Below are 20,597 nucleotides of genomic sequence, written 5' to 3'. Positions count from 1 at the left end.
TGCATTTCAGTGCGGTGATGAGGATCACCACACTGAAATGCGTTAGCCTAACGCCTGATGCGTGGTACTTGGCAGAACTGGGTACGCTGCAGATAGGTCTATTGTTGATAAATATTTGGCACCCTTTACAGAAGCCAGCATTTCTAAATTTGCGAGGTAAAGGAAACAGATTGATGAGAATATTGTTATTCAGATATCTTAAATCTATGCATAGGGGAATATTACGATTAGAACGTCTGGCAATGACAGCAGAAGAAACCCATTCAGAACGGAATGCAGACTTGACAGCTTGCACAAACCACATACCAGCAACACATAAACACTACACAGACGTTAACACATCTGGTTATTATTTAAAGCATTCAATTACTATCAGATGCATGAAATTACTTTAAACTCGTATTTCCATACATGCCAATAAACACGATTCAGGCGGGAGGCTTGTGATTTTTTATGTTAAAAATGGCTTTAGTCGACTGTCTCCCGCCTGAGATTGCCTCTCCTTCAATATAACTAAGGCTCCCGGTTTTCCGTTTAAACGGATTTTTACATATAAATACAGACGGAAAAACATTATTCTTCCGTCTGTATTTATAAATAGAAGCGGAAAAATACAACCAAATTGGATTCTCGGATTCTGAGAATTGTTTAGCAATCCGTGCTCCAGCCAGGCTTGCCTGCCACAACCCTCTTCCTGATTGCCGTGTATGGCTGCCCACATTAATACCTGCTGGGCCATTAATCTCTGGTAGGTGCGGGAAATTCCTTCAGCTGTTCCTTTGACATCTCCGTAGCCCCGGCGCTGAGCCTGCACCCCAGTGAGTTTTAGGTCACAGGTTAATGAAAGGGTGGGGGTGGACTTGTATTTCACTGTTTGCACTACTACAGGTGTTAAAATTTGAGGAGGCGGGGCATTGTGGGTAGCGTGAATACTTGGAGCTAATGTAAGACTGGCAGAAATGTGTGACCCAAAGAGGTCAGATAGACCGGCAGAATAAACACATTAAGAACATTAGGTTACATTCACTTTCAGGCCTTAAATTGAAACTTTCCTCCGTGACTTTGTGCAGCATGAAGAAACAACATTCCGGAGAGACAGAGACAGCCGGGGCATATCTGTAAGCCCCTTTTCAAGTTAAATAGTTTTTTTTCTTCTCCAGAGTGTGAGGAAGAACTGTGGCTGTAATTACACTGTGTGGGATTACAGCATTAAAGTAAATTGTCCAAATACTACGGGGCAGTACAAAGTAAAATAAGGGAAGTGATACACGCCCAATGTCTTCAAAGCGGAGACTGTTTAACTTATGGAAAAAGGGTTTTGCATAAGCAAAGGACCTAGTTTAAAAAATGTAAATCAAAAGCTGCCAGCTCGTGGGTGTTGTTGGATATTTTAGGCTTCATGCTTCAGGATTGTGAGGGGAAATAGAGCCTGGCAGGACTAATGTAAGGGCCTTTATTTTTTTCTGAATTGAGAGCTTGCTGCCATCTTTGGCTAGGGCACTGAAAGTACACAGGTGCACTTCTAAATGCGTTTACATTTAATAAAAATGGCTAGTGACAGTGTTTTCAATATTGTAGCACAGCATCAGATCACTAATATTACTGCAAGTAATCTCTGTGACACCACTCCCATTTCTCATATGTGATTTCCTGTTTTGATCTAACAGAAAAGTTTTTGGGTGGATGTTGCATGAAACATATGTGGCGCATACATACATATAGCTAAACCTATAACAACCATTTGCAGTGTCTACTTAAATAAATGTGGAAAAATACTAGTTGCAACGTCTTTTTTTGCTTGCGACAAAAATAAATACAGATATATACAGATAAAATGACATAAAAATAAATATGGATAAATACAGACGGAAATGATAAAAAAATAAATACCATAAAACCGGGAGCCCTAAATATAACTCAATGGGGGAACTACTTTCTCCGGCAAACGTTTTTTTACCCACTTTCCTCTTCTAAAATGTTGGCATGTATGTCATTCCCACCCATGCTTAAACAGGGGTTCACAATCCTATGTCCAAAGTAGGGACAACTGGAGTGTAATGTTACAAAAGATCGGTTGGAATTGCTCGGCCTACAAGTGCTTGCATTGAGGGTGTTTTTACGTTTCGTGACGTAGCCACGGTGTCAACGAAATTGCGTAGCAAGTCCTGCCTGACTTTAACATGACTCCAACGGAGGAGCGGTTCTACGCGTGCGCAGCGGATAATAACTCCAATTGGTTCTATTTCACGCCTTGTGAGATTGCAGGGTTTAGGTTCACGCGTTCCGCTGGACACCGCGTGCACGCTGAAACAGTTTCGCGAGGAGGAGGACAAGGGTAGTTTTACATTCCGCCACATATAGTATTGGGACTTGGGAGGAGAAGGAAGCGCGTTGAGGTTCCTCGTGGCGTGTTCGTGTCTTTTTTAACGAAACCTGAAGCTGTAGCAACGAGTCTGTCTTTCGCATTTCTATCAGTTCTCGGTGTCAGTTTGAGTTTGACCGCTTTCCGCTGGATTCTATCTGCGTGCTCGTGTTTGTAGGAGCCGAGAACCTTAGTGCCTCTCGCATTTCAATGAGGTGTCGTTTTCTGTCTATCAGTTCTTGGTCTTACGTTCACTCGGTGATTACAATTTGTCACGCAGACCAGTGAAGGGAGAGTAGCATGTTTCTCCGAGTGTTTGGCTTTTGTAGATGACACGATCCTTTTAATAATGAGGTTATTTGCTAGTTAGTTCAAATTATGAATTGTTGATTAGACTCCAGGGAGTAGCTAAAAGTAGGAGTCTTTCGTGCTTATCTCAACTTGCTCCAAAAAAACACTTGTACGATGTTCCGCTGGTCTGAGTCCCGGCACAAAAAGGAGCCACTTCTATTTCAAACAGTGTCTGAGGGCCTCCGCTCTCTCTATGCACAGAAACTCTATCCGCTGGAAGAAGCCTCACGCTTTCATGACTTTCACTCACCGGCTCTAGAGGAAGCTGACTTCAGTAACAAACCAATGGTGCTACTAGTGGGGCAATACAGCACTGGCAAGACTAGCTTCATCCGTCACCTCCTGGAGCAAGACTTCCCAGGCATGCGCATCGGACCAGAACCTACTACGGACTCCTTCACTGCTGTCATGCATGGCGACCAAGAGGGCGTCATCCCGGGGAACGCACTGGTTGTTGATCCCAAGAAGCCCTTCCGGAAACTGAATTCTTTCGGCAATGCTTTCCTTAACAGGTGAGGAAAAGCACTACGTTGCAACATCAGAAGAAAGGAGATGTATTGGTAATACCAGGTGATGTAAAAGTCCACTACTTTCCAATGACATCTGGATCTGGCCTGCAGTTCCTTTAAATATCCAAGCTGAGTTCTTGAGAATAGGTTAGCCACCAGTATTGCCTTTTTTGTATTTAAAAATGTATACGATATCATTGACAATGCTAGGGTGCGGAAACCCGCAATGCATGTGTATTAGGCTGGAGGGTTTCTCTTCGCTGCCAAACTCATCAGTTTTCCAGTGAACTATATAAAGACAAAGCACGCGTTGCCAACCCTCTTTCAATTATGGTAGACATAATTGCTATCTTTTATTTCCAGCAACTTCTTAAACTCGTCCATGATATTATTAAAACATTGAAATATATATTGCAAATACTGTGCCAGTAAAAGCTTATTAATGTTGTAAATGCACATTCCTGAGACTGATTTGAAACTCTTTAGCTGGTCTTGGCATTGGGAGCGTGTATCTGCTTTGTTTTGTTGCCTAACAAGGTGCCCACGAACTTTTGATGTGACCTATTATAGGTTGGTTTCCACCCCATTTTATGAAGGAGGCTCTTTGTCCCTTTTCAATTTAAGGATATCTTTTTAGAATCTTGCCGAGGTTCTATTCAAACTGTAAATGCAGCACCACTTTAAGCAAATGTCTGCAGAAGCATTAGAATGCAGGGCTCAAGCAACTTCTGAATATACTTGCTGCCATCTAGTCTTCTCCACCCCTACTTTTTCTCTGTTTACAGTAACGACAAATGTAGCCCACCACAATACAAGCACTATACTCAGGGGTGTGGTATTTAATAAAATATCTACTTGTCAATGGGGCAGGTTGCTTCATAAATGTACTTGTCCTGTAACAAAATCCACTTGTCCCTTTGGTGCCATGTAGTGCGGTGACAAATTATGGCAGCAATCTCATTATATTAGAGCTCTGATATAGCCACTCTGATTATGCCAGGAATCATACCATAGAATTGTTTGAATACTTGCAATCCCCTTATGTTTCCGCAGAGCTACATACTGGGGATAAAGGTACTGGTAAGCAATAGTTCCAGTTAGAATGCCCTTTTGAGTCAGTGCAAATCTACTAGCTTGCATGTTTTAAGGGTTTTCAACAACTCTTCTCTAATCTTTTCCCATACTGAGAAATGTTGGAAATGTATGCCTGACCATGGCAAAAGTAACCCTTCTTCCAGAGTTTGGGGGGGGGGGGGGGTGGTTGGAGGGAAAGTAAACCTGCAAACACTCAGATTTTCGCATGAGCAAACCTACACATGCATATTTGCTTATGCTAAAATGCAGGTCACAAATATTTTCTAGGAGTACTCTTTTTTTTTTTTTTTTTTTTTTTTTTTTGTCGCACTTCTGTAAATTCTTGGGAATTCACAAGAGCTGTATAGCTGCACTTACTGCAAGGACCTATAAGATGGGTGCACTTTTGAGACTTTCTTAAATGATTGGGCCGCTAATTTGGTCTGGCCTGGACCATGACCTTTTGCGTTGATTAAAATTCTGTCTCTCGCTCTCTGTATCTGTGGGCTTCACTGAGAGTGACCGCATTCTGCTCTCCAGAAGTAGCATATCGGCAAACAAAGTAGTTTTGTTCAGGGCCAGTAACTACTGTGGCGGAGTGTGCTTTTTTTTAGACCAAAAAGCAATTTTTGCTTTTGCCAATGTTTGTTATAATGGTGAGGGCCCGCAGCTCCCACACCAATAAGGTTTTAGAAAAACCATGCCAAAACAATTGACGAAACTAAGAAGCTGACCACCAATTTCAGACATTCTGGCTTTGCCAATGTTTGTTTAACATCTTATTAAAACTGGTTACACTTATTTAACATTATTAATATTTTGGGTAAATATTCTCATGCATCAACACATGTTACTAAATGATGCTGCAAAGAAAAGGTACTTGACAATTTACAGTAGTTTAGCGAAATGTTTTTTTATCCTGCTTTCATTTTTAATGAATATTTTATTTTGAAAGCAAAGAATCATCAATCTTGTTTTCAAGATTCTGCATATATTTGCATAAAATCAGAGAGCATTCTGGGAGCATTATACATAGCTTCATATTGCTACACTTTGAAAACGTGTGTGTACATTTTTTATACTGGAACTACAGACAGTAGTGCAGTCAGAGCTTACATTTACTTGGAGGCTCCACCCTAAAAATAAAGGCTTTCAATTAATGAACCATAAATACAAGTTTGAACAGCATTAAAATATGGACAAAGATATTACCTTGACTGCAGACAGTGCTCTTCCATGATCTATAATATGTTACTGCAAACTGGCAGCCAAAGGGTTTGTGCTGCAGGGGGTGGGGTCTACTTGTCCCAAGGACAAAATACACATTAAAACTTGTTGCCCTTGACCCCAAACAATATGTCCTGGGCGTCAGCCTATAGGAATTCCACACCCCTGTATACTACTACTCTACAGTTACTTGTGCATTGATTTCCCACTGATAGTTAATTCCTGTTGTCCAGCTGTACGTTCAGGTTAGATATATCTCCCATAGATGCACTGTAACACTACTAAACTCGAATAAATTGCGTTTGTTAACCAACGGTTACTACCAGGGTCCTCTACTTTTGCAAGATTACTTTTCTTCTTATAATGTATGCAAGGCAGTAAATTGCTCTTCATGTTGATTGTGAAAGAAAGTCTAATATTCTTGGTATTGTAGAAAGGCAGTGGCTCATAGCAGAAACACTACATCACTAATCAGCTTAGTTGTGCTTCGCTAGTGGATTTTTGCAACCATACTCTTTAGCACAAAGCTAGGCAACTTATAGAATAAAATCAGTGTATTTACAAGTTATTGTTGCTGGTATTAAAAGTGGCTCACCCTTGCGTATCCTCAACTTACCTTGCCGACATTTTAACTTGCTACATTCTCGCCACCAATTTACACTCTGCCAACCAGAAACGTCTGATCATTTCTAAACCAAACTTCTTGAGCAGCCATTTTCCGAACTCTTTACCTCTTGGTTTCCTCCATTTCCGCTCAGTGTTCTGACATCCAGGCTTGACTCTCACACTCAGGGAGGTTAAAATTGGGTAGAAGTGCGACTTCATCCTATCAGAAAGAAAATGATAAATAAGGTTGCATAAGGCGCGTAATTGTGAATAGGCTTATTACCAAATTCTATTATCTTGTGTACTGTTTATAATTGCTGTTTATCTGTCAGATAACATTGCCTTTGTACAACTCACCAAACACTTATTTTGATGTATGTAGCTGATCATTTTAACTGGCTGTGTACTGCTATTTTCATTTTTTTGCAACATTTCTTTTCAAACAGTAATACTGTGAATTAAGTTAGCAAATAAAAATGCATTTATTACTGGATGTGTTGGTATCTAACCGTTTAACTTTTCGCCATGTTGTTAAAAGGAATGCAGATTGTTGTGTGCATAAATGGGAAGCAAATATTCATGTGCAGGTTAATTCATATTTAAGAATTCAGTCCACCTTTATAAATGTTAATTTGTATTTTTATAGCACGATTTTGTGTATGGTACGTAGTGTTTAATATGTAACACAAAAAAAGGCCTGAGGAGGTTTATCAACCTGCAGGGGCAACCCCCTCATAGTAAATATGGCAATACAAACAGGCTACCCTGGGTCGGACTAGTAACAACGGAGTGCAAAGAGGTCCCTTTTTTAAAGGACTAATTCCCTCACCCACCTGCAGGTGGCATGCTTCATCATCAGGAATCTCCTCGCACTGCGAACCTAGTCGCAGTGCGTGCTATGACCCCTCACTGGGAGGGAGGAGCTCAGGGATGTTTTCATTTATGATGGTGAGGAGGTTTACTAAAACCTTCAGATGAGCTGGGCGAGGAGGGAGTGTGTGAAGAGAGTGACAGTGTGACTAAAACTAACTCCCTGGTGTGTTGAAGATTACTTTTAATAGGGCACCCTGGGGTCCGGATTCAAATCTAAGAATGTTGGCCATGGTAGGAAAATTCAACTTAACGTGGTCTAAAAATGGTCAGTTGGTCGACATGTTTCAGCCTCAATGCCCTCCGCAGAGGTGCCGTGGCTTTCTTCAGGACCAGGTGAAATGTGAGACCCTGCAAGTGTGTAAGTCTAGCCACCAATCCAAATTTGGTAGTGGAAAAAAGGATACAACCAACTAGTAGCAAGCACGTTTATTCGAGTGAGGAGTCAAACCTATTGAATGATGCAGGGTTAAACACCTACATTCCCATCTTGCATCCTCTAAGTGCCAGCTGGTCTTTTCTCTGCCCTAAATCTTCCCAAAGCCAGTGGGAGTGGCACGTAGCCACCAGTATCACTCCTGATCCCAATTTGTCTCGTCCGTGTCAAACACCAGCCCCCCACGAGTGGTCGGAAGCGCCCCAGGTCCAGGAAAAAAGTGGATATGGGACCCTCTCTGGGCCCAACTCTGCTTCGATCCAGGTCACAACAATATGAGAGGAAAAGGGGAGGGGGGTGCAAACATCCCCAGACGCTAACTTCAGGGGGTACAGTAGTTAGGGTGGCAGAGTGTCTGGTATCAATGCTGATAGATCTGCTCCTCAGCATAACAAGTGGACAGTTCTGTCTATGGACGTGATGCAGCACTTGTGCTGTTTTTTATTTGTTGACTGAATGCAGTAGTTATGGGGGCTGATCATGGTTAGGTTTAGGCACTGAACGTGGTGTGTACGTAATGTGATCCCCAGTGTATTTGTCAGGTTCACTGTGGACTAAGGGCCTCCCCGCTCCATGTGTGAAGCTCCAGGCCAGAGGTGCACCGCAATTGAAGGCCTCGGATGCACTGGCACTGCCACTCTGAACTCCAAGGTGTGAGGGGCATCCGGTGCGGCTGGCACAAGAAGCTTAAGAGTGCTCGGCAGACACAGCCCTCTCCCTACCAGTGGCAGGTCAAACAGGCCTTTGGGTCTTCTGTCAAAGTGGTGGCAGTAGGTCTCTCCCCTGGGCCCAGGGGAGCGTGCGGAATCACTGCCCTTCAATGTGCAATCTGTGAGGGTCGGCAGGTGCCGATGGTGTTGTGGAGATTTGCTCCTGTGTCGCACCGGCAAGAGGAGGGAGCCTCACACATCTCCCGTTACTTCTGGGCTGGTGCAGGCCACCATTGTCTCTCAAAAGGCCGGGTAGGCCTCAAACAATTCTGCCAGTCGCAGATGGGGCCCCATCCAGGGTGCGGGGGGCAGAGGTGGACGGAGAACAGGACTTGCGTCCGGCCGTAGGGCCGTATCCTCCGCTGCGGCAAGCCTCGCTCCAGGGCCCGGGGAGCATCGGAAAGTGCAGGTTGGCAGGAAGTAGGGCAGGCTGACGTCAAAGATGTTGTGGAGGTTGTTTTGGCACTGCGTCAGCGGGGGGCTCACTTACCCCCCCCCCCCTCTATGCAGCGCCGGCCGCCTTGCTCTCGCCGAGGTCTGGGTAGACCTGATCTTTGTGCCTGGCCCGATGGTATCTAGTTCAGGGAGTAGATAGATACTGAGGGTTGGAGAACAATGAGGATCGCTCTGGTCCAACGGCAGGTGGAGAAATTACAAAAAAGGCGGCTTGTGGGGTCGGGTGACTATGGCAGCTAATATGTGGTGATGGCCGCCATGATGGTAGAAACACCGGACCTGCGGGTATGGCAGACAATAAGGGCACTTCTCTTGCCTCAAGGCTGATAAAGTGGCAGTGGAGTCTAGGGATCTGCCTTATGCAAGTCATGGGCTCAGCAGCATGAGTCTAATAGCAATGGATAAGAGAGGATGACGGAGGGAAGAGGGGCACTCTTAGAGTGTGATTACCATCTTGACGCTTCAAGCCATGCCCTTCACGGCACATTATGAATGCTAAAGGTGCTCCCATCCTGTCTGATCTAACGCAACCTTACATTCCAAACCGAGCACTCTGCTCGGCTGAGCTAAATTTGTCAGAGACTCCACTGTTCTATAGGAAACGAGCAGGTTGCCACTCCTTCTGAGTTTTAGCTCCGGCCCTCTGGAACAGTTTGCCTCTCGAAATTCCCAGACTCATTTTGATTCCAGGAAAAAGCTAAAAGCCTAGCTTTTCATTTATTAAGAGATCCTGATCCCCTTTTGCTGCTCCCTTGGTGTGGTACTCCGGTTCTGTGGTTAGCACTGGGAAGCTCTGTTGCTAGGGCAGCAACACGCTTTTATACATGTAATTAACATATCATTTCTACAGGACCGTCAATCCATGTCCTCCAACCTGTTATCCATTTGGTGCAAGAGGTCTGCAAGAGATTTAACTGTGCTCTGCATCTTCGCCTGTAGCTCAGCCATCGTTTGTTCAGTTGCCAGTGCCCTCTCAGTCACCTTACAGAGACCCGCACATAGAAGATTTATATTTATAGACACAGAGTCTGTTCTGGTTCCCTTTGATACCAGAGGCCTGTGATGAGTTGGGAGGATTCCCCTCAGCAGGCGGTGGGACCTCCCTGTCACGGTCGGTTTACCTTTCCATCTTGGTCTCATGCATGGCACGCAAGGACCTGTCGGTCTATCCTGAGCAGTCACCAAATACAGCTAACAGTTTCAGTCCAGCAAGATACCCTAGGTAGGGGGCCTCCCTTGTGCCAGCATGCACACTCTGATGGCTCAGAGTGGACAACAAATCCTCTCCTCCTCTAGTGCTCTGGTCACCAGCCATCACCGCTCCTGAACTCCAGCTCCAACCAGGTCTCACTGTCAGCGGTGTTAAAAAAAAAAAAAAAAAAAAAAAAGTGGGGGGGGGGGAGCCCAGTGCATCCTATCGTGCTCACAGTCCATCACTTTCCCATTGTAGTTCTCCGGCGCTCCCCCTCACATTGCCCTAGACCCGTTGTGTTCTCCCTAAGGCCTGCAATAGCACCTCCAGGAAAGGTCCCCACGTAGGCACCAGTAGCTCTTCCTCCTTCACATTGCTTAGTGTCCACGGGTCCTCACACCTCAGGAGCCGCCTCCAGGTGTCAACACGGCTCCCCCACCAAGTCCGGGACCACTATCCGGAACCACTGCAAGTCCCCCAGCGCAGATAGCTGATCCCAATCAGCAGGGTTGGCCTTCGCAGTGCCTGCTCGGCCTGGCCTCCACTTGCCAACTCAGTCCCTGCAGCAATTCCACCTCCTCAGCTGGGAACAGCTACACTGCCCTGCTCTCCACGGCAGCCCCACTGCACCATGTCACGCAGTTCCTCTCACTTCATGGCCAACTTCTCTGGCTCCGTCACCAATCGCAGCTGTCCATATCACTCTCTTCTGAAGACAGCCAAGTCTTGTCTGGAGGGCGAGCTCACACCTTAAGCCACTCAACTCAGCCGCAGCACTCCAACTCTAGCCCCCTTGTTCCTGTGACCACTCATCAGTGTTGCTGTTGCAGCGGGCCCTAGTTGTGGCATTGGGTGTGCACCCTGCTCCACTTATGGTCTCCTGCTCCGACTGGCCTCCAACCTTTCATGCTCATTAGGCCGCTGCATGTCAGTTAAGGTAAATCATGGCTCGGTTGCGCCAGCAGCAGCTCAATAGGGGACCATCCCTAGTCCCACTTGCAATGCGGGCTCATTCTGGTTGTTTCGTGGTCTGCGAACGGGATGGTGAAGGGAGCCTCCCCCTAGTGCATCTGTCACCAGACCATATTTTATCAACAGAAAAAGTGCTTTAAGAAGCACTACTAAGAAGGGGACTACTTGCTCTGCCTGAATGTTGAGTTAGATAGATATATATTAATTACCTACTGCCAGTAGGTAGTTATAGTTGGGACCTTGTTTTTATTGAAAAAGCATTTTTTCTTTTGCCAATATCTTTGGCGCCGTTTGATGAACCTTTGCGAAATTTTCTAAACGAATGGCCCACTCACTTAAGCTGTTGTGTTGAAAGTTTCGGGGTGAAACATCAAGCGGGGCTGAGAAAAAGGGGGAGTCCCAAAACATGTTTTCTCCATGTTAATTTACTTCGGAAATTTTAGAGATGGATACAGCCCGAACTGCTGAACGGAATTACACCAAATTTGGCAAAGGATAGATCTTGGTTCAGAAAGCACTCTTTTGGTAAAAGGTGTAAATCTGTTCAGTAGTTCGTGAGAAATGTAAACATTTCTCAGGTATACACCTGGGCACGCAAACCCACCCAATCTCGTGCCTGCAATCTGATTGGCTGCCAACACTTTAAACTCGAAGTGACTCGGTTGAACCGAGTCACAAGAAAAAAGGTTATTAAAAAAAAAAAAAAGACAAAACAAAGGCCTGCTTAGGAGGTCCCACAAGGTCCCCCAAGGCCAAAAAAAGCATTTTTCTTTTAAAATCTTTAGCCGGTTGCGCGGTGGATCCGCGAATTGCACCAAAAAAAACACAAAGCGCCGGCTCCCGTGCTTTTTCTTAAAGCCCCTGGGTGGGCCAGATCCTGAGGGCAATGGAAAAAATGCGATTCGTGGGGACCCTTGTGGGTTCCCTCCTGCCCTGGAAACCGCCACCTCCCAGGGGATTATAGATCGAATGCAGGGGGCATAGGTGCCCCCGCAGCCCTGGTGACCCGCCACTTCATCCTGGGGCTAAATTTAAAAGTAAAGTGTGGGGGTGGGGCTTCAGCCTCCTCCACACTGCCTTGGAAACCACCACCTCCCTAGGGCTAAAATACTGTTGAAGAGGGGGCCGCGTGGTCCCCCTCGTGGAGCTGTAAATGGCATTGGGGACCACCACTCTCAGCAATATCCCAGTGTCCCCGCCCCGGGACCTTGCAGTTTGCTATGGCCTGGCGGTAGCACTTCTCCCGCCAAGCTAAGAAAAATCCGGTCCGCTTGATGGAAGCATGTTTGAAGCTCCCTCTGCCCAAAAGCAATGCTGGCTTCTGCAGCAGGTGTGGAGCTGGCAGGGACCGTGGGGGCCTAAGGGGCTCCCCCCGCAGTTGTGACAACATGGCCAGGGTATGGGGTCCCCCGGGCAATATCGGCCTGGGCAAAATTCAACACATCTGCTTCCCATAGGGGAGTTGCCAGCGTGACCCACATCTTGCAGAGCATGAGACTCTGGCCCTCTAGCAAATATCAAGCCCCAGTGTCTGAAGGCCTTGCGATGTTCCCTCTCTTCCCCCGCCCCCCCACCCCATACAGGTAGCACAGGTATCCCACTGGGTCCATCACCCTCCTTTCTGCCAAAAGAGACAGCTCTGTCTGACTGGAGAACACCCAGTTGTTCACCACTACAGGTGTGCCGCTCAATATTACAGCCTTAGATTTGCCAAGGCAATGTGCCCATCCCATCCCAGGCCTTTCTGGCTAACGTACTTGGAGCAATACGGGGGCCCATTCCAAAGCAGTGTTCTTGTGACAGTCTACCTGCCTGAAAAACCTTTTTGGCACTGCAAAGAGTGTGTTCTGGAGGATGAACTGGAAATTGGGGAGGTAGATCATTTTAAACCACACTGCCCTGCCTAGAAAGAACAGTGGGAGGCTGCGCCAGTTGCCCATATCATTGCTTGCAGGCCTCTATAATCCTTCTCAGGTTATCTCTGAGAAATTGCCTAGATACTTAAATACTTGAAACCTTCTGATTTCCACTGGACCAAGAAGCTCTGTCGGAGGGCACCCCTCTGTTATTTGATATGCCACTGATTTTCCTCAGTTGATGCGAAGCCCAGTATACTTCCCGTAGATCCGAAACATCTCCAAAATGCGCCACATGGACCGGTTGGGCTCTGTCAGAAACAATATGTCATCCGCTTGGAAGGATATTGTGTTCTCTCATCCATGGTCCCAACACAAAGCCCTGATCTGGGCATCTTTCCGGATCCAGCTCAAAGAGCCACAGAAGAATAGCGGGGAAAGCGTTCATCCCTGCCTAGTTCCTCTCTTTATTTGTATATCCTCAGACAGCACTCCATTCTTCCTCAATTGGGCAACAGGATCTTGGTAGAGCAATTTCACCCACCTCAGAAATGAACTGCCGAATCCCATCTTCTCCAATACTGCCTGCAGTTACGACCATTCCATGGAGTCGGATGCCTTCTCTGCATCTAACGGCATCTTCACCTGGGTTGTCACTATCCACAACATAGGGTTTGCTAGCATCCTCATCAATATTTTTGCCTATATATTATCTACTGGCGACCGCCAGTAGATAGTTATAGTTAGGACCGAGTTCCCATAGGAAATCTGAAAATTCTATTTTGAATAACTTTGGCGCCGGTTGACTTATCTTCGTGACATTTTCAAAACTAATGGGGCGCTCCGCTCCTACCCTGAAAGTCTCGGGGTGATTCGTCAAGCGGGGGCTGAGAAAAAAGGGGGTCCCAAATGCATTTTCCCATAGGACCTTTAGTCGAAGGTACAGCCCGAACGGCTGAACAGAATTACTTGAAATTTGGCAAAGAGGTAGTCCTGAGGTCGGGCATGTGACTTTTGCATATATGGTGTCAATCTGTTCAGTAGTTCCTGAGAAAATTGCAGTTAAAAGTACATAAATATCTATATGCGCGCACCAAATGTCCGCGAGCGTAATTCTGATTGGTGGTTAGATGTCAGTCAACATTCCAATCTGTCGAAATCAGGAAGTGTCGGACGCCATTTTGTGTGTGACAGTGAAAAAGAAAGGTCGAGAACGTGAAAAGGGGGTAGGGTAGAGAGTTCCTGACCCCATAGCCTTTGTCAGGGGGTCCCTGAACGACCCCGAAGGGTGAAAAAAACATTTTATTTTTTTCAAAAAATCGCGGGGTGCGCGCACGGTGCGCGCACCGTGAAAACCCTTTAAAAAAAAAAAAACATTTTAAACTGTTTATAAGTTTATAGAAGATATTAACTATGCTGTTCAACTTTATCCAAATTAAAAAAAAAGAGCTGAGCCATTCCATATTACAGGATACAGTTAATCTATAACTATATACATAGGTAGTTTATTGTAAAGTAAATATATAAAAAATATAATACATACATAAATTAGCATTTAAAAAAACCTTACAAATTCACTAAAAAAAACCATAGGTTTCACACACGTTCTAGTTACGAACTATAACTCACGCGACCGCAATCCTCTGCTGATGTCAGATATTACATCGCTGATGACATGTGTCTTTATGAAAAATAAATATTTGTAATATATGTATAGCTAAAGATTAATGGAAGAAGACATGGGTAAATAAGTGTCTAAATACAGTGATGTAATATCTGACGTCATCAGCAGAGGATTGCGGTCGCGTGAGTTATAGTTGCCTGCACTAACTATAACGGGGGAATTTAATTGGTTTTTTACGAGTGAAATGTCCAGCTAACTATAACCTGTGTGAAACCTATGGTTTTTTAAGTGAATTTGCAAGGTTTTTTAAATGCTAATTCGTAACTATAACGTGTGTGAAACCTATGGTTTTTTCAGTGAATATATATTTATATATATATATATATATATATATATATATATATATATATATATATATATATACTTTTTTTTTTCTTATCACAAAATAACAATACAATAAAAACAGCAACCTAAAAGGGAGCAATCGTCAGGAATAGCACCACATGTAAAAAAAAATGCATCACATATACGACCCATAAATGAAAATAAAGGATAACAATGACATTTGGATCCATAATGATGATATTAAGTCATCAGGGGGACGTCCTATCCACATTGTACGGGGCGTCCTCCACAAAGGGGGTACATAAAAGGCCTCTATACTCATTCCATGGGCCCCATATTTTAGTCCATTTCCCTGGGCAACCTCTAAGTTCGTAGATCACCCTCTCGGCTTGCATACACCAATCCATGTCTCCGGTCCAGTCTGTAATTTGCCTTTATATTTATCATGGGTATCGGGCGATAGGATCCACATGCCTCCCTTCCGTGTAAATTGGGACAATCCAGTCCGGACCAGGTTTTCTGGTATCCTCTGGCACACCTATAGAGTTCCCTCAAGGGGGGCACCACCTGTGCTTGAATGCACTTAACTCCTTTGGGAAGCCTTTCAGACCTGGAACTCGACCCTTTATCAGGTCTCGATAATCCTGCGCTTTGAATTTTATGTAGGCTCGTTCAGTTTTTCATCCTTGATTTAATATATATATATATTCACTTAAAAAACCATAGGGTTCACACAGGTTATAGTTAGGTGGGCATTTCCCTCATAAAAAACCAATGAAATTCCCCCGTTATAGTTAGTTCAGATAACTATAACTCGCACGCCCGCAATCCACTGCTCATGACGTCACATATTACATCACTCATGACAGCATCCTTGTGATAGAGTGGCGGTCGCGCGAGTTATAGTTATCTGAACTAACTATAACAGGGGAATTTCATTGGTTTTTTACGAGGGAAATGTGTGTGAAACCTATGGTTTTTTAAGTGAATTTGTACGGTTTTTTAAATGCTAAGTTATGTATTTATTAATATATTTTTTTTAAAGGTTTGTCACCGTGCGCGCACGATGCGCTTCGCGCGCAAGCGCACCGTGCGCGCGCGGTGCGTACCGGGCACGCACTGTGCGCGCACCCCGTGATTTTTTTCGAAAAAATTTAAATGTTTATCACTCTTGGGGGTCCTTCTGTGACCCCCCTGACAAAGGCTAGGGGGTCAGGAACTCTCTTCCCTGCCCCCTTTTCACATTTTCCACCTTTTTTCCACCTTTCCTTTTCAGTCCGACAGACAAAATGGCGGCCGACAGTTCCTGATTTCGACCGATTCGAATGTTGACTGACATCTAACAACCAATCAGAATTTCGCTCGCGGCACCGTGCACGCACGTTGCGCGCGTATAGATATTTGTATGCTTTTAAATGCTATTTTCTCAGGAAATACTGAATAGATTTACACCAGACCTGCAAAAGGCACTTCCCTGACCAGAGGACTACCTCTCTGCCAAATTTCAAATATTTCTGTTCAGCCGTTCGGGGGTGTACCTTCGACTAAAGGTCCTATGGGAAAATGCATGGGGAAAACGCGTTTTGGGAACCCCCTTTTTCTCGGCCCCCGCTTGACGAATCACCCAGAGACTTTCAGGGTAGGAGCTGAACGGAGCGCCCCATTAGTTTTGAAAATTTCGCGAGGATTCGTCAACCGGCGCCAAAGTTATTCAAAATAGAATTTTCAGATTTCCTATGGAAACACGATCCGAACTATAACTATCTACTGGCGACCGCCAGTAGATAATTAATATATTATGGTTTTTGTTTTTTTTGCAGGTTCCCAGTCCACTCCAGGGTGGCTTCCATTCCACAACAGTGGACAGACTTCACTGTCTATTCTGGCTAACGGGTCTTCCAGGATCTTTTGGTATGTATTTGGCGTTTCAGGAGTGTTACCATTTTATACATGGCCGCCCGTCCTAATGGCGTTGGAGGCAGCGTCCTCCACCTGTGTTAGTCCTCATGGAAGTCTGTAACTACTCCAAATAGTGTGATCCAGACCATTGGAGGTCACGTAAATCCCCAAATCCTTATATCCCCGCCTATCAATTTGCAACTTTGGGGACAATCTTGTTCTGTGAAAGGGCCACCTGCAGAGTAGAGGCCGGTCATGTCCCAGTTAATGCAATAGGCTGCATGTGCCCCTTAGTGTTCAAATATTTGGAATATAACAGGGAGTGTCTCAGTTGGCTTGGTTGTATATAGGAGGATATCATTGGCATACAACGATATCAGTTCATTACTCGTTTCCCCCCTCCATTGTCTTAAATGCTGCTAAGTTCTGGTGTGCCCCGCCTATGCAAGCTGGGGCATAGCACTGGGGCAAACAAGAGGCGATAGTGGGCACCCTTGTCTCGTACGCCTCTCTATGGGGAAACTCAGTGGAGAGCCCACCATTTACTCTGACAAACAGGTTCTTATATAGTAGGTTGATCCATGCTAAAATTTGGGACCAGACCCAAATTTCACCAAGGCCTGTTTCGGGGAAGAGCCAGTGGTTAGCATCCAATGCATTTTCGGCATCTAACGACAGGATTATATGGTGCTCTTCCTTATTTCGAACCACCACAAACAATTATATGGTTGGCGGAGGTTGAACATGGTTTGCCTATTAGGCATAAAACTTGATTGGTCCAGGTGTATTGGATTACTAATCAACGGCTTTCATAGCCGCTAATATTTTCATCTCAATGTTCAGGAGGGAGATTGGACGGTATAATCTGCATTGTGTTTCAGGCCTACCGGGTTTGTGGAGCACTAAAGTAGTGACACTTCGGAGGTCTAACTGGAGGGCTCCCACCTCTTTAGCTTCACAAAACATCTTGACCAAGTATGGACCCAGGAGTTCGGCGCTCTTATTAAAAATGTCTGCTGGTAGGCCATTAGGGCCAGTCCAGTGGTTTACCATGTCTTTAAATTGCCAATGGTTGCCAGTACTTCTGATGATCCCACATCCTCCTCTAAAATCTAAAGGTCTTACCCCAACAGGTTTGGGATAGTTACCTCTTCAAGGTATTACTCTATTTGAATAGCGTCTGCTAAAGGTCGAGCCTAATAAAAGGGCGCATAAGATTCTGCCAACTCGGTCGCAATATCTTGAGGCGCAACAGTGGAAACTATAATACAAAGAGAGGGGCCCCACAAACCAACGGGAGAGGGCACCAAATAAGACTTAAATGTCAAGTGTATAATTCCCTTTAGATGCGCTTATCTTAAAAACACACGTCATCCACTCGCATATATAAAGAAAACCTAACAGGAGCACAATTTCGCAGGATATCGAAACACTTATATATTCAATTTAATAAAAACCTTCAATCACATGTACATCATATTGAGCATTAAAAAATCTTAACATAAGTCAGATTTTATTATGAAAATCAGAAAGGACTAAAAAGACAATCGCATTTGTGATTAAGACGTTAATTCTTAGGAGTACATAAAACCAACATGCAGCAAGAAACCAGTTTTTTGTCAGAATGTGGTTCCGTATTATACAAATTCAACAACAAAAAAGCGTTTATGTGGGTTGTTGAAGATTGCATAAAGCCATTTTGTACTTGGCAGCCGTTTTAGTTAGCTATGTGCTGGCCATTTGCTGTTTCCCTCTCCCAGAGTCTTGCACATGCTCAGATGTGCTTAGCTAGTAGAGTGCACCTGTTCCTAGTATAGAACTGTCAGGCTGTTCTAACTGATGCAACTTATTACTCCTCCTACTTGTTGACTGTGCAGTTTCTGTATGACCATCTATGTGCATAACTCTTCTCATGTGTACTTGTACTGCCTTTTTTCAGCCCCTGTGTGGTTATATAATGCCCCTGTTCTCTGTACTCCTTAGAAAATGTCTCATACAGTGATTTGAGAATACTGTGTGACACATTTTTTCCCTCTTTAGAGGTTAAATAAAAAGATGTCTTTTATATTACAGCTTCTGTGCCAATCTCTTCTTTGTTGGTTTAAAAGGACCAGGTGTATCAGTGAAGCCCCTGAGAAGGTTTTGATTTCTACAATCGGTGTCCTCTGTGAGGCTCATCAGAGAAGTGGCTATCCAAGGGAGTGATCCTGATGGGAGACAGGAATCTACTGAGGAGGTCAGCACAGGACTCTAGTAAAAAGGTACCCTAAAACGGATATTCTGTTTCTGCAGCCCAGTATATTTCAGGAGTCTTCCTGATTGGACTCCTCCAACTGCTTACCACTCCTGACTGAGAACATGTTTGGCGTGAGTATTCTAAAAATGACCGTTTGGTCACTCAGAACTTGGCAGTTAGAATCTGAAAACTTGTGCTTGGTAAGGTCGTTTGTTGCGACGCTTTTTGGATTTGTATGGAAATTGGCCAATATTTGGAATTTGGAAATATGTAAACTGCAGTTTATGTAGGCAGGTAATGATAAACTTTTGTAAACTTGAACGGCACACTTTGAGTTAAGTGCTACTTTGTGTATAGTATTGTATATGCTGCAATATTTTTGGCATGCCTGTTCTTAGCACACATCGTAGAATGTGTTGCTTTCTTGTAGGTACCCTTTGGAACTTGTATTGAATTAGCCGGCTCCCCTAGAGGGGATACTTAACTAGGGTTGGGTATAAAAACGTATTTCTTCCTTGGTGACTAGTACCCCGAGGAACTAAATATGTACGTAGAAAGGATCCTGGTCTGTGCACTTAGTAACATTCATAAGTGGTGATATGCAGAGCGTTTTTTTCTTGGTGTTATGCCAGCCAAATCTAGTGAATATGACTTACAACTAGTATTTACAAATGGTTTGGTTTAAGTACAGTCTGTGGGCTGTCTTTTGTTTCTGGCTTAAGTGTTGATCTGTGGGTTAAATGTGTGTTTGAATGTCTGTGGTTTGTCATTAGTGGTACTTGTGTGAGTAAGTAGCGATTGCGCTCTTGGTGCAAGAATGGCTAGCCTGAAGTGCCCTGTATTATGTGTATGACACCGTTTTGAAAATGCCTGGAATGAGCTCAATGTTTGTTTTTGTCATCATTCTGTTATGCAAAACATCATTAAAATAAAATATATTTTAAAAAGAATCCAGCAATGAATTGTATAATATATGCTAAATAGCTGCACGCTATCATTAAATTGACAGAGTAAGACACTATACATGTGTGCAAATTGCCACAATGTAAGATAAAATTAGAATCCACATTGAATAGGAATAAAAAAGCTTCAAAAAACGAAATTGTGTGTTTTGCAATAAATAAATTAAGATACAAAATGTCACAGCATTTATCCTTCTGTATTAGGTATTAAAAGGCATTCACATTATCTGAGTGAGTTGGTTGTTGCTTAACTAAAATACACATTACAGAAAGACGGATTTGTGCTGGCTCGAAAGGCTGACTTGAAAGGCGTGTGAATTCGACGCCTTTACGTGTCCAGCAGCTGTGTCACCACGTGGGTTTTTCTGACTCCAGGCCACACAAACAAAACAGCTGAAGTCACTACCCCTTAAGTCAGTGCAAACACGGTGTAAAATCCTTCATTTCAGACTGCTGTTTTAAAAGTTAGAAATATAGTTTAATTATTTTTGATAAACAGAGGACAGATTGACAGTAGGGATTTCTTTTCTGAATACCTTTTTAAATAATAAGAGTGGTTTTTGATGTTAAATAATAATGACTGTCCTTTATTTAAAACTGGCGCAGACTTTCAAGTTAAGCTTCTGTGCTTAGGGCTGTGAATGAATGCGTTTAAATATGATAGGCAAAGGGATGCAGCTTGCTTTTCATATGTGGACTCATCAAAATGATTGGATTTATTATTTAATTTTTTTATATTTAAAATAGGTGCATTAAATTCGTTTTGTAATATTTATAATGCCTAATAATGATGCTGTGACCTCCTAGCATCCAAATTGAATTTAAGCCGTGCTATACAGCAATAGGGGGTCACTTACATGTGAAATATCACTTTACCCAGGCGTACAAAACTTATTTTTATAAGGGTATA

The 20,597-nt window shown here is 44.0% G+C and overlaps 1 protein-coding gene across 1 annotated transcript in view; it reads left to right on the top strand.

Annotated features, from left to right (window-relative positions):
• The first annotated feature begins 2,282 nt into the window (after positions 1-2,282).
• Positions 2,283-20,597, top strand: part of EHD1 (EH domain containing 1) — a 1,327,734-nt gene continuing 1,309,419 nt past the window's right edge. The window contains exon 1 of the mRNA XM_085625542.1: positions 2,283-3,225. Within this exon, the coding sequence (XP_085481668.1) occupies positions 2,828-3,225 (398 nt within the window). The 5' untranslated portion in view covers positions 2,283-2,827. The remainder of the gene's footprint in view (positions 3,226-20,597) is intronic.

Source organism: Triturus cristatus, chromosome 9 (assembly GCF_964204655.1).
Source record: "Triturus cristatus chromosome 9, aTriCri1.1, whole genome shotgun sequence".
NCBI lineage: Eukaryota > Metazoa > Chordata > Amphibia > Caudata > Salamandridae > Triturus > Triturus cristatus.
This window is presented reverse-complemented; position numbering and strand designations above follow the sequence as displayed.